Genomic DNA, 14908 nt, shown 5'->3' with positions numbered 1-14908 from the left:
GACAAGGAATTTTGTTGGCACAAGCGGACGAGACAGAGGGGCTTCCCTGTTCCTCTGCCCCTGTGGCCTTGAGAGCAGCCTGGTCGGTGGTCAGGAACCACACTCAGGGGTTCTGAGGCTTGGAAACCCTGCCAGAGAGCAGAGCAATTCCTGGGGCTCGGTGCCACAACCCTGTCCCAACGCCTACGCCCGTTTCTTTCTCTTTCTTTCTTTTTTTTTTTTTTCTTTTTTTCTGTATTTTTACATTTTTAAAATTCCACAGGGTTTTACAAAAGAAAAACAGACTCTGCTTGCCGGGTTAATGAAATAACACAAGTGACTGCTCTTTGCCCATCCTCCTCTCTCGTCTCTCCCCACCCCCAGTGCTCTCCCCAAAGCTGATTAACTTGATTAAAATAAAAGCCCGTTGCATTTTAAATTCAGTCTGAATGGCAGAGCAGAGAGGCTTGCGTGGCAGCTTTGTGCCAGGCACGAGTTGGTACCTGCCACAAAGTGCAGTCGGGACAGGTGAGGTCTAAGAGCCCACCTTGGATTATGTAGAGAAGGGAGGCCTGGCCTCCTGCCCTCAGCCCGTTTACTTTGGGGAGAGGCAGAAAACAGACTAACGACTGACTCACCTCTCTTGCCGGTGTTTCAGAGCAAGAAAGACCCCTCCTTGTGGACGTGCCCCTTCCACCCACCACTCCAGCTCTTTTTCGTTATCCGCAACACCAGACGGCTGCAGGACTTCGGTCTAGCCAAGATCAAGGTTTGGAATTACTGGACGGCTGATGGCGTAAGTAAGGGTTCCTCGCTGGGCATTTGACTGATGGAAGCACTTAGCGCTGTCCAATCATCTGATTGCTGAAGTTGCAAGATGGGTACCAGGGGGCCCCGCTGCCCTTCCTCCTGGGTGTAGCCAGTGCCTGGCGGGGCATTTCACGCTGCGTGGTTGGAGCCACAGGGAGCACAGCCTCCGCTTGAAGGTTTGGGAAGTGAAATCAGGCCACCCTTTGGGATAACTGGATGGATAAGAACTGGGACTCAGTTTTGATAGATAAGGTTAGGTAACATATCCCGAGTCACACAGCCAGTAAGCGTCGCCAGGAGCATGTGAACTCACGCAGTCACACTCTCGGCCCATTCACTTCGCCAGCTCATCTCAAAATTTTATCTGCCTCAACTTTCCAGGGATCTTGCTAAAATGAGGGTTCTAATTCAGCGGGTCTAGGGCAGGGCCTGAGATCCTGCATCCAGGTGAGCCAGTGTTCCTGGTGTGGGGACCCCACTCTGAATAGCCAGGCTCTTAACCTCTGTGCTCTTCTGTCCCCCCAGTTTTAGAATTCCTGCCCTCCTTTCTACCCCCACACCACCTCCTACACCCAAGCACTTAACCTCTCTTTCTTCTCTGGACTGTTTTTTCATGTTCTCATTTGCATTTATTCCTTCATTCAACATTTATTGTTGAGTGCATGTGCCGTCGGGCTTCCTGGTCAGTTTGGGGGACATTGATATAAAAGACACAGTCCCCGCCCTGGAGGTACTCCTTGTCTAAAAGCCAGCAGACAAGTAAATAAAAATATGATGCGGTGTGCTGAAGGCCTTCCTAGAGGTGACCGCAGCGTGCCGGGAGTTTTAAAAAGAAGCTCCAGGAACTCAGCAGGGAACTCAGTGGGTGAGGAAGGACAGGACCCCCTCAGCCTATCGTGTTTCTCCTCTTATGATGGACGTGGGGAAAAGAAGTGTTCTATTTTCTTTTCTAATTTGTTCTCAGGGAAGTGATAACACAAGGGAGATGAGCAAGGGGAACTGGTCCTCAGCTTCAATATTGTCAAGAGAGACAGTAGGACATGGTGGGGAGTGTGGCAAACGGGTAAGCACATGCTTCAGGTATAGGGAAGGCCACTCGTCAGCTTCAGCTAATGGTTGCTATGTATGCCAGCCAGTGCTGCTAGATCTTCTGAACATTCCCGGGGAGCTGGGAATCTGGAATTTGATAGGAGCCTTTCTGGTTTGTAAATGTCAACAGCTAATTTAAATTCTTTTGAAACCACCATATAGTCCAAAGTAAACTCATCTTTGGGCCGGAGTTGGCCTGTCTGGACTGCAACCCCTGGAGCACCAAGGGAGCCTGTGTCAGGCTGGGTGAGCTCTGGGAAGGTACTGGAAGGAGCGTACACCTGAGCCGTAGTGAAAGAGACAGCGGCACAGAGCCGAGGCAGAAAAGGAGAAAGCGTACCCCAAGAGGAGGGCCCCACACGTGCAAAGGCAGAGATGTGCAAGAGTGCATCCTCCAAACTGCCCTCCCCGTCCCTAGGCCCGGGCCTCCAGTCTGTCTCCAACAGAGGTCTCATCATGATTCTCCACTGCTTCAAACCCTCCAGGGCTCCCCTTGACCTGGAGGATCCAGGTCAAACCCCTGAGCATGACATCCGGGCCCCGTAATCCCCGGGCTCCAGGCCCCATGACTCCTTCCCATCAGCCCCTGCCCCTTGCTCTGGCCACACCCCAGAGTGCCAAACACTCCACCCGGGAGTTACACCTAAAGGCCCTGGCCCCTCCCATCCGGCTCAGCTCCAGGTGCCCCCTCCAATGCAAATTCCTGGAAAACCGGACATTACTTTCTCCAGGAAGCCAGCCCTGACCTCTGACCCTCATGCCACTTCTGGACCTCATGGATGTGTTCCATCACCCCAGTACCGGGATGGACACCTGCCTCCCCCATACCACCGTGGGCCCCTGGGAGCAGGGCCTGCATTGTCTCTGCCTCTGCCCCAAAGTAGACGCACGTGGTTATCAAATGAAGGAATGAGTTCATTGCCCAAGAACCCACAAGCAGTTTGTCTTACGCTTTTTGATACCCAGATGAGACATGGAGAATTGGAGTTTACGGCGTTTGCTCAGGCTTGTACCCAAGGTCAAAGGCAGAGCTGGGGATCAAGTGCGGGGAAGTCTGCTCCTCCTCCCTCCTTCCCTTTCCCCCATCCCATTCTTCTTCCTGCGGATTCTCCCTCTCGAAGCCACCCTCCCAGCTCCCCAGGGGTCCAGCTGTGTGCTTAGGGGCTGTCCTCCCGCCCCGGCAGGACCCCACCCCTGCATAGCCGCAGGCACTCCTTGCAGGTAGGGCCCTGCTCTCTCATTCCCGAGTCTGCTGGACACTTCCTGGCAGGTGGTCATTGGCATCTTCTGGAATGAGCAGTGAAACAGTGCTGGCTGCCCAAGCCTGTGCCCTATAGCTCAGCCCTGTCATTGAATGTATGTCTCCGGCCAAGAAAAGAGGATTTTATATGCTGGATTACAGAGCAGATAAGCTTCATCCCTTACGGCTGGGCCTGCCTTTCTTCTTGAATCTGCACTCAGCCTTCCCTGTGTGCTGAGAATAAAAAAGAGGAGCAGGACATCAGGGTGTCGTGGGGGGTGCTTTGGGGAGCCTCAGTGGCAGGGATCAACGTCCTGAGAGGTATTTCTACACACTGAGCAGAGCGTGCAGGACTGCAGTCCCTGCCGGGGGTGCCGCTTATGTAACGCACACCCATCTGTTGCCAGAATTTACCGGGGGCAGAAAGCGCAGACAAATGCCGCTGCAGGTTGGTTTGATTTAATATTCTCCAGAGAATGCTATTACTGTGTGTTTTAGAGGAGATAAAATGAGAGTTTATAGGAAATATAGCTCGGCCTGGTAGACACGGCTTGTTAATACAGTGTTTTGTGTATGGGAATCCAAGGGAGAAAAGTTAAATGGGGGGGAGCGATTCCAACCAAGGCTTATTTAGAACATAAGAAAAGAAGGTGCAGGGGCGCCTGGGTGGCACAGCGGTTAAGCGTCTGCCTTCAGCTCAGGGCGTGATCCTGGCGTTATGGGATCAAGCCCCACATCAGGCTCCTCTGCTATGAGCCTGCTTCTTCCTCTCCCACTCCTCCTGCTTGTGTTCCCTCTCTCGCTGGCTGTCTCTATCTCTGTCAAATAAATAAAATCTTTAAAAAAAAAAAAAAAGAAAAGAAGGTGCTAGAAAAAGGGAAGTCTCTTTTATTAGAAAATACGCTGCCTGCCCATGAAGTTGGGTTCCCTTCCCTGGGTTCCCTTCCCCCCTCATTAGGCGATGTGGTGAGTGTGGGCTGGCCCAGGGGGAGGGACTTCAGGGGAAGTGAGGACGCAGGCTAGAATCCGTCCATGCAGGCAAACAAAAGACAGCACGCAGATGTCTATACTCGGCCCAGCTGCCGTTTACCCAGGGCTGCGTCCACGCAGGCAGGCGTGAGGCTCCCAGTAGGCGCTCGGTCAACATTTGATACATGAACAAATAACTCAACAAACGAATCCTCTCAACCCCAAGAATCCTGCAAGGTGACGTCAGTCCCCACCTTGTAGACGGAGAGGCTGGAGCTTAGAATAGTGAGCTCCTTGGGGGCAGAGAGACTGCATCTTTTTTGCCAGCCCTGCTTGGAAATGGTTGCCTGGAGTGCCGTCTTGAGAAGGATCTGGACCCTTCCTTCTGGTTCATAAAGAGAAGGGTATGTGATGGATCAGCAATGTCTGCCTCGGGCTCAGGAGGAGGCTGCGATCATACGTCTGTCACATTTTTTTGGTACTCCTCAGATGGCGTGACTTGCCCAGCGAATGACTTGCAGGGGACACAGCTGGGAAGGGAACGTGGGGGATGTGGGTTTTTCTCGGCAGCACTTTCCCTGCAGAGCTACATCTGTTGGGAGGAAGGAGCCAATAGTCTCCCTAGTAGAGTATGTAGTAACCCGTCCAAGAAGTGGGCTCTCGGCAGCTCCCCGTGGTCTGTGCTTTCCTTCAGAGCAAGCCTGAGTTATCTGGTACTGGTGGCACCCTTCGGTAAAAACAGACATATTATCACCATCTTCACCCCCAACGTAACCACTCAGATGCCACCTCCAGCCTGGTCACAGCAGTGGGGGAGGCAGGACAGACACCCAGGGGTATTGTTCATATACAGAAATGCTGCTCATTAAATAGTTTATGAATGAATGGATGAATGAATGAATGAATGAGTGAATGTTAGATTTCCCCGGTGGTGTATCTCTGCGATATTCCGTAGTGGTTTAAGCTGGCGCTGCCCCATAGAACTTTCTGTGATAACTCTAATGCTCTCTATCTGCCCGGTCTGGTTCACCAGCCACAAGCCACAGGTGGCTGTTGAGAACTTGCAGTGTGGCTGGCACACTGGAGAAACTGCATTTTATTTCATTGGCTCATTTTTCATTGAGCTGTAATTGACATGTAAGATTGCATTCTTAGATGTTTTAGGTTGCACGATCTGATCTCCATAATAAGTTTAGTTAACCTCCATCAGCGCACATAGTTACGGAACATTTTTTTCCTTACGATGAAAACTTTTAAGATCGCCTTTCTTGGAAGCTTCCAAATATGCAATACGGTAATTGTTAACTACAGATATGATGCTATACAGGACATCCCCAGGACTATTCATCCCAGAACTGGAAGTTTGCACCTTTTGACCGCCTCCGCCCATTGCACCCACCTCCCGCTTCCTGCCTCTGGCAAGCCCCAGTCTGTTCTCCGGATCTGTGAGTTCAGGTTTTTTTAAGTTGCACACGTAAGTGGGATCGTACAATATTTATATTTCCCTGTCTGACTTATTTCACTTAGTGTAAGGCACTCAGGGTCTGTCCATGTCTTTGCGAATGTCAAGATCTCCTCCTTTCTGATGGCCGAGTGATAGTCCATCGTGTGTCGTACCATATCTTTATCCGTTTATCCATCCGTCTGTAGGCACTTGGGTTACAGTGTCTTGGCTGTTGTAAATACAATGCTGCAGTGAACACGGGGGTGCAGATATCTTTTTGAGATAACGATTTCTCTTCATAAGCACAAATCCCCAGTTGCAGAATTGCTGGATCGCACGGTAGTTCTCCCTTTCATTTTTTGCGGAACGTCAGTACCGTTTTCCAGAGTCGCTGCTCCACTTTTAGCCCCGCCAGCGCGCCCACGGTTCCCTTTTCTCTGCATTCTTGCCAACACTTCTTATGAGAAACTGCATCTCACATTTCATTTAACGTTAACTTCGGTAGCCACATGGGGTTGGTGACTGCGTATTGGACACACAGGTCTTGGTGTTCACGGTGCCAGGGTGAGCGCACAGAGGAGGCCCTGTCCACACAGCCCTGTGCCTTCTCACGGGGAAGGGAAATAAACAAGGGCACAAATGAATAATGTTAATTTCAGGTAGTGCCAAGTGTTCTGAAGGCGATACAGTAAGGCAATGGGAGAGAGGCCCGGGGGCAAGGAGGCAGGGACGCTTTGAGTGGTGAGAGGCCTCCCATGAGGGGGCCAGAGCCCGAGCAAAGGCCCCAAGGCAGGAACATGCTTAGCACTTCTAGGACATAGTTTAGGCGGTGGCTGGGAATGGTGAACAAAGGTGAGTGTGAGGGGAGGGCGCAGAGATAAGTGGGAACCAGGTCAGGGGTGGCCTCTCTGGTTCAGATCTTATTCCTGGAAAGGGATGGTTAGAGCAAAGGCATCTGAACCAGTCACATCTCTGTCCCTCGGTTTCTTCATCCATAAAATGGGGTAGTTATTGTTCAGCTGAATACATGGGAAGTGCTCTGAATGATTCCTGGCCCTCGTGAGCTCTATACATGTGTCCGCAGTCATTGTTGGAGGGTTTTGAGCAGGGGGTGATATAATCTGACCGAGGAATTAAGAAGATCACTCTGGCTGCTGTTTGGAAAATGGATTAGAGGGAACAGGAAGCCCCCAAAGGAGGCTTCTAGCATAGCGTAGCTAAGGGTCATTCATGGTGACTGGGTGAGGGTCTCAGTGCTTAGGGGGTGTACCACAGGGAGACCCACTTCATCCCAGGACAGTGTTTGCATTTCAACAAGGCCTCTGTTTGGGGAAGAAGGGAGAATTTTCAAAGAAACGCAAAACGAGAGAGATGAGTTCAATAACACACACCCCTCACCCACTTCCACAGTAATCGACACCTGCCATTCTGGTTTCATCTACCCCCTACTACATATGATTGTAGCTCTCCTACCATTTCACTCATAAATTCTTCAGTGTGCATCTCTAACAGATAAGGAGTTTGTTTTTATGTAACCCCAATGCCATTATCCTGCCTGGCGGTAATGACTTACTATGCGCTAAACATCATCAAATATCCAGTCCATATTCAAATACCCCTAATTGTCTCAAAATTGTTGGTTTGTTTGGATCAGGATATAAACCAAGACCAAACATGACAACGGCTTCGAATTCAAAGGGGCAACCTTCATTTGGTTGGCTGAGTCAGCTTGGCCTAGTGGCTGTGCCCCGTGGCAGGGTCTGGGGAGCACGATGGCATCTTAGCAGGGTGACTGGTGGGAAGGGGACCGACCCAGGTGCATGAGAGTCTTTCTGAGGTGTTGACCTCAGGCTTGGTCTGGTCCTCTGGCAATCACCAAAGGGTGCTGACATCTGTGAGCAGAGTCCACACTCAGGAGGTTAGGGGCATGGTAACCTTGAGAGCCCCAGGAGTCCCGGGTTTGAAGCAGACCCCCAGCCAGCAGGGGAGGGAGACGCAAGCAGAGAATTCAGCCTTTGGAGAGGGGGCCCAACAAGGTGTTCAGGATCCAAGCGGCAGGTTGGGATTCAGGGCCAGACATCTCCCATGAGGAATGAGAGCGCAGATGCCGAACCAGGACAGAAGCTGAGGCCCGTGCACTGGGTTGCGTGGACTACAGCGGGACAAGGAGCTGGGCTGGACAGATGTCTGAGTAAGGGAGGGCTGCTCACCCACATGCAGATGCCGGTCTAGATAATCCCAGACCCCCTCAGGAGTGGGGCTCCCCCTCGCCTGCCTTCTGCCCACCTTGGCCAGTAGTGATTCAGTAACTGAACCTACTGATTGAAGTTCTCCATCCCAGGGCTAGTGTATCAATCAGGATTCTCTTGGTAGCAAAGGACAGAAAACCTGCTTAAAACTGGCATAAACACAAAAGGGAGTTTGTTGGCTCATGTAACAGGAGAGTATGGGGTGGCTGGCTTCAGGCATGGTAGGATCCAGGAGTTCACATGATGTCATCCAGAATCTGCCTCCCTCCTTCATGCCTCTCTACTTTCCTCTGTGTTGGCTTCCAAGGGGCAGCACCTAATGACATCAGACTCCTGATTTTAGTAGCCCTTGCAGAAAGAGATTGTCCTCATGAAAGCCCCGGGTCTAGGACCCAGCAGCCAGGCAACCTGGGGTGGGGCTCACATTATCCCTCTGAAGGGAGGTTGGGGGAAGGATGGATGCCCCGTGGAAAATTGAGGTGCTGTCTCCATGAGAAGGGAACATAGGAAATGATATCTAAACTAGGTATTTTTTCTTTTTCTCAAAGAACACAGAAGTCACATTCTGTCGAACTAATTCATTAGCTCCCAGATCTAAACCTTCCCCCAAGCTTAACTTCTGAAGCTTCCATCCTGGCCCCCAGACACTTGTCTTTGGCATTTCTGCCCAGCAAGGCACTGACACTCCAACCCCACCCACCCAAGCCCAGGCAAGTCTGCCCCAGCCTACAGCAGCATCTCACTCCCACCTCTGCGTCCTCCTCTCTTCCCCCTGCCCCTCACTGCCAGTCATCCCTAAGTCCTGCTATTTCCATTGCCAAAACCTGTCTCCTTCCAGACCCAGCTGCTCCTTCCCCCCCCCCGTCCGCTGACCCCCGAGCGGAACGCATCCCATCTCCCCGCTCCCCTCACTCAGCCGCTCGGCCCCCTGTCTCATCAGCAGAGGCTTATCGATCCCCCACACTCGGCTGTTGTGCTGGGACCAAGAATCAGACATGCTGTCTGCCCCTGCCAGCTCACACCCAGTCGGGGGGGGGGGGAGGGGTCCAGGGGGATCAAAAGCAAACCATAGTTCAATGGGGCCAGTGCGGTGAAAGGGGGTGAGCCAGGGGACGAGCTGGGGACTTGGCAGCCACAGAGGACCTCCAGGGAGTGGCACCGTCCTGGTACATCATCCTGGTAACATCCTGGTAAGAAGGCCATGACAGGAGCTGTGCCCCCACCAACCAGAGGCGGCTCACAGACACATTTTCAGCCAGCTCACGTGGCATTTTGCAAAATTCTTTGAATTGCCAGCTTTTAAAAATTGGGAGGTTTTATGTGAAAATATGGTTTTTGACTTTTACTGAGAAACGAAGATCTGGCAACACCAGGCCACATCCACAGCTGGGAGCTTCGGGGGAGCTGAGTCACGGCACTGAAGTCCCCACCACTCCCACTAGTCTCCCTGACACAGTGACACATGGTTACACCCCATCGCCTCTCCCATGTGTGATGCTTGCCTAGAGCCCACGTATATGTGCATGCATGGGGGGGGGGACCTCCTCTGCTCCCAGACCCCCAAACTGGCCCCCTGCCTCTTCCACCCCTGTGCAACTTTTATCTCTCTCTGGTCCCCAGGAAACTGTTCTCTTTGCTATGCCTTTGCACCTGCTGTTCCCAGAACCCAGAATGCCTAGCCCGGCTTATTACAAACCCTGCCTTCAGGGACACTGCGGTCCTTCTCTCTTCGCACACAAGCGTCCCGCACACCCCTAGCCTGCCCCAGGCCCGTTCGGGTGGTCTCCAGCCATGCCCTTCCAGGCACCAAGTCCCATGCTTCCCTAGGTGTTCCTCAGTTTCCTGAGCCTCCTGTACCCCAAACTGGTGCCCCCTGGTCAAAGCCAGCCCGTGGGTATACCCCACTTGGTCCTCACAGTGTTGGACAGCTTGGGAATCACTTGACAATATTTGAAACTTGGCTTTTGATGAACTGGCAACATTCCCTGTGTGGCGTCCACCAGCTGGTGCTGAGTGACCGGGGGCACCCTTTGGACTGGGGGGGAAGGAGTGTTCTCCCGCTCACCCCAGGCCCCACACCCCCCCACCACCACCACTGGGGCATTACAAGCATCTGAGTTTGTGACCCCTTAATATACAGACTGTCGTGAACTCCTTAAGATAAACTTTGCTTTCTTCTTTTGTATCCCACACAGGCCAGGACCCCGAAAGCCCCCCCATGCGTTATGCATTAGATTGAACAAAATTGCAAGAATTGCATTCTGGGGCCTCAGCCCAGATCTAGGGGAGTCCTGGCCTAGGGACAGTGAGAGTGATTCTAGGCCCCACCCTACGGGGCATGGGATTCCTCCTCTGCCCGGAACAGGGGGCTTGCCGCACCGGAGCCTTAGGGGAGCAGGGAGTCTCCGGGGCACGCTAGCCCTGAGCAGCTGGCTTGGCAGTGGACCGGGTACAAGTAGCTTACATGAGCTAGGCATATGCAAAGGGCTTCACATGTAGCAGCTTATTGATTCTACCCAGTGGTCCTAGAGATGGGTAGGCGTGATCAGCTCCATTCTACAGAGGGAGAAACTGAGGCACTGGACAGCAGAGCGGCTTGCTGGTGGTCACATGACCACCAGGCTGTCTGGGGCCCATCACACAGCCCTGCCTTTCAGTGGACACTGTGGTCACTGGAGAGCCGTGCCCTGTCAAGGCAGCGGTCACTGCCCCTCGGCACTGGCCCCGTGGTGCCAGATGGCCTGAATGTTCCAGAGAGGCCAGAAAGCTCCCAATTTTTAGAAATTGTCAGCTAGTTTTGGAAATGTTAACTGCTCCGGGAGTCAGCGCAGCCCAGATTTAGCTGTAGGGCCGCCCATTAGTGCCCCGATCTGTCACATCCTGTTCGAGTCTATCGTCTTGCGTCTGTGATGTTGGGAGGGCCAGAGTGCTTGGCCCAGAGCACAGCAGGTGGTAGGTGCTTGTCCCATGTCACAGAGTCTCACCGTCTTCTTCTGACTTTCTACATCACAAAAGCGGTTTTCATTCTCTTCTTCCCCAGGGGCATGTAAAAGGCCATTAAGGTCTCCGCCCCATAAAACATTCAAGTTCAGGTGCTCCAGGAAGGCGCACAGTCAGTTCCCAGAGGTGGGCCTCAAGACAGGCAGGAATTAGGACGGGACTGTTCCCTGTCCTTGAAGATCTTACATCCAGGCCAGGACAGGCACCAGCTGGTAAGCCCAGCTCCCAGAGCCCAGGGGAGGACCCTCGATTCCACCAGAGGAAAGGAGGAGGGGGAGACAGGGAGGGCCAGGGGATTCCTGGAGGGCCGGGCCCCTGAGCCTGCATGGTGGCTCCTAGGCAGCCGCAGCTCAGTCCCCAAAGCCCCCCTCTCCCCAGTAAACCTGCTCTCAGGGGGAACCCCTCCCAATCAGCTCAAAGCCCCGGGTCATGACAGAACCTATGGAATGTGGGATGCCTTCAGTGTGACCCCCACGGTCTGTGCGTGAATGGGGTCCAGCCATTGCACAGCGGGGCCAACTCTAGTCGGGTGCCCAAGGGACGGTTTGCTTTCAAGGCCTCTGCCCGGCACTCAGCACTTAGGCCTGGCCAGTGCCTGCTCCAAACACTGTTCTCCGGGGTTGTCGGCTGTGCGAAAGGCAGGTGTTTGTCTCGGGGAGAGCGCTTGGTGAATGCAGATGCCCACACCTCTGCTTGGGTCGTTGTCATAACGGAGCTGCTCCACCATCAATCTTCGCCCAGCGGTGTGTGTGCTCATTGGAAGAGAGATGTCATTCGGCACCTGGGCCAAGGAGGAAAACGGCCTTGCAAAGTCGATTAAATGACACAGATTGAAATAATTAATATTGTATTAAAAATGCATGATAGCCTCAACATGGTGGGTTCTTGTCAACTGTAAAGAAGGGCAATTAAGTCGGGGTGTGAACAAGGAAAGATGCTCCCATTCACCACAAGCCAACCGAAGGGTTCCAAAGGGTCCTTTTGAAAACCCATGACAGGAGAGTGTCTCTGAAGGTTAAGGAGGTAGGAGGAGTTTCACCCTGGACTCCTCGGAAGCCAGGCCAGAGTGGGAAACAGGCGGGACTAAAGGCCTGCTTATTGGAAAGGAGGAAGCAGGCTGGTTCCTTAGAAGAGAGAACCTTCTCCCTGTATCCACAGCCGAAGACACACCATATGCAGAACTTTACTGCGGGGATGCCGAGGAATCTGGACTTGCAAAATCCTGGAGCAGCCTCCTCCCCACCACACATGTGCATCTCACGTGGTTTCTAACCTCACCCCGAGGTGTGGTGATGGGCACGTCCGTACTTATGTAAATACGGAGGAAGAGTCTGGAAGGTCACGTGTGTGCACACCCCCCACCCAGGGGCCCAGAGCAATCACCTCCGGGGCTAAGGAGGGAGCCAGGATGGGGACAAGAGACAGCAGGTCCACAGGGACTTAGTGAAAACTAGAAATGGGGTCGGAGCTCCGCCCGGGGCAGGTGATTGTGGCCGTGGCCAGGCCTCAGAGTCTAGCTTGACCTAAAGGGAGATGCGGGTCAGATTGGCTCCCCGTGCACCAGCTGCACAGCCTCGGGGAAGGCTGAGACTCAGTGTCTTCATCTGTAAGATGGGCCCTAGTGCTCACCTTGCAGAGTGGCTCCAAGGCTGGGTGACATGATGCGGCGACCTTTTATTTTTTTTATACTTGGAATCCCCGGTGAAGTGACTACCATTTGTTCCCCAATGAGGAAGCCCCCTCTGGTGATCCTTGGGCAAAATCTGCGTACAGATTCGGCTTGTTTGGCCTGCAGAGGATTGGAAACTTTTCTCAGATTTAAGCACTGTCAGGTAGGGCCCAACCTCACGGCTCCCCACGCACCCCCCCCACCACCATGCCCTGAGGTTCTATCCTAGCACATCTCTCTCCCACCTGCCTGGCCCCCGCCTCCACCTGCGTCCCTTCTTCTGTCCCCTGTCCGCCAGACTTCTTGGAGGGAGCTGGGTGGCAGACGGCTAGAGGTCAGGCAGTGCTCCAGGCTGTCCATGGAATGTAGACAAACACACTTCGGAAGCCAGACATCTCATGAGGAGAGCCAGGGTCCCCACCTCGTGACTGCGCCGGACCGGAATGCCTCCCCACCACCCCATCACCTCTTGAAATGAGAGTGTTTCTGTCTCGCCAGATGTTTCCGTGGTGGAAATTGTGCAAAACGAGCCATTGACGCTGCCCGTGCTGTCCTTCTCGAATAGCTGTTTCCTGATTAATTCACAGCAATCACCCGCTCTGTGCCTCCGCCAAACAGAGAACACATCCATAGAAACATGTAAAAGAGAGCTTTGAGAATCGACTTTTCTGACGGTCGGCAAATAGTAGCCTGCCATCCCGCAATTGGATGATTGAAGTCGGGTTCCTGTGGTGTAACACGGGCTTGATGCTTCTCATTCGAAATTGCGACGGAAACCTCTGTGGCCATAACTTGGCGAACCAGAAATTTAGTTAGAGCTTACTCGCCTAGCAGCAGGAAGGCTAAGGGCAGGGAATAAGGAGAGGTGAATACCCCCGGGGTCTGAGAGTGCGTATCTCAAACATAGATCAGCAGCCAAAGTGAGGGGGACACCAACCAAGGGGTGAAAAAACAGGCTGCCATATTCCTGATGAGATTTGTTCTCGAGACACTGTCAGAGAACAGTGCCGTCCTGGAGAAGAACACCTGCGTTCATGCTCTTGCAGTTGCAAAGTCTGGGTTGAGTGTCAGGCATGTGCTGGGTACCTGCTGGGCCCTTGTACAAGGTTGGTAGGGCCTCCAGTATCTGGGGGCTGAAATTGGAGTGGGGGAGACAGGATCTAAGCTAAAAGCTGATCAGCAAGACCATTCCAGAGGGGGGAAGGACATTGAACAGGGCAATGGGAGAGAGAGGGGACCGGATGAGTCAGGGGCTCGAGAGAGGGTCAGGAAGATCTCTCAGAAGACAGGAAGGAGCCGACCTTGCAGGTATCTGGGGCGGAACACTCCAGCCAAGTGCACAGGTCCCAGGGTGGCCATGAGCTTTGAAGGATCTCAGAGCAGCGACCAGAGTGGGGAGTGGGGGCAGGAGGTGGAATGTGATAGGAGCTGGGGTCAGAGATGTCAGCAAGGGCCAGATCACATAGGTCTCACTGGCCACTGAAGGGAGCTGGAATTTATTCTCAGTGTCGTGGGAAACTGCTGGGTGGTTTTAAGCAGGGGGCTGCCATGAGCTGATACACTTTAAAAAAAAAAAAAAAGACTGGCTGCTGTGTAGACAATAAAGTGTGTTCGTGTTGGGCAAAAGCACAGTGACAGCACAGAGAGGAAGCAGAGGCCATTAGGAGGCTCTGGTCATTGTCTCGGGGAGACATGGGGGTCCCCTGGGGCTGATGGCAGCAGCACATTCAGGGACAAGGGGTCAGAGATTCAGGAGGGGTTTTGGAAGTCGCCCCTGGGGACTCTGGCAGATGGGATTGGTAAGTGAGAGAACAAGAGGAATCAAGAGGACTCCCAGGTTGGGGCATCCAGTTGAATGGTGGGACCCATTTTTAAGATGGGCAAAGACCAGGTTTGAAAAAAGTAGATCAAGAATTCGGTTTGGGAAGGGGCATCTGGGTGGCGCAGTCGGCTAAGCGTCCGACTCTTGATTTCGGCTCAGGTCATGGTCTCAGGGTCCTGGGATCAAGCCCCGCATCTGGCTCCATGCTCAGTGGGGAGTCTGCTTGAGATTCTTTCTCTCCTTCTCCCCCTGCCCGTCCCCCTGCTCTCATGCTCTCTCTCTCTGTCTCTCTCTCTCAAATAAATAAATAAATCTTTTTTTAAAAGATTTTTTAAGGGGCGCCTGGGTGGCACAGCGGTTAAGCGTCTGCCTTCGGCTCAGGGTGTGATCCTGGCGTTCTGGGATTGAGCCCCACATCAGGCTCCTCCACTATGAGCCTGCTTCTTCCTCTCCCACTCCCCCTGCTTGTGTTCCCTCTCTCACTGGCTGTCTCTATCTCTGTCAAATAAATAAATAAAATCTTTAAAAAAAAAAAAAGATTTTTTAAAAGATCCGCGTGCCTGTGGATGGGAGAAGCAGGGAGGGTGGGATTACCAAGGGTACCAGGAAACTCTGGGGGCAACGGATGTGCTCATTA

The 14908-nt window shown here is 53.0% G+C and overlaps 1 protein-coding gene across 7 annotated transcripts in view; it reads left to right on the top strand.

Moving 5' to 3' along the window:
- The window catches only part of KATNIP (katanin interacting protein), a 183259-nt gene that overhangs the window by 133329 nt on the left and 35022 nt on the right, over positions 1-14908 (top strand). For all 7 annotated transcript variants that reach the window (XM_087869345.1, XM_087869348.1, XM_045775225.2 and 4 more), the window contains one exon: positions 638-775. In XM_087869345.1, coding sequence (XP_087725471.1) covers positions 638-775 — 138 coding nt within the window. The remainder of the gene's footprint in view (positions 1-637; positions 776-14908) is intronic.

The sequence above is a fragment of the Ursus americanus genome, chromosome 2 (genome assembly GCF_024610735.1).
Source record: "Ursus americanus isolate L20-20 chromosome 2, mUrsAme1.1.p, whole genome shotgun sequence".
In the NCBI taxonomy this organism is placed as follows: Eukaryota; Metazoa; Chordata; class Mammalia; order Carnivora; family Ursidae; genus Ursus; species Ursus americanus.
Note: the sequence above shows the minus strand (reverse complement) of the source record. Positions and strands in the feature narration are given on the sequence as shown.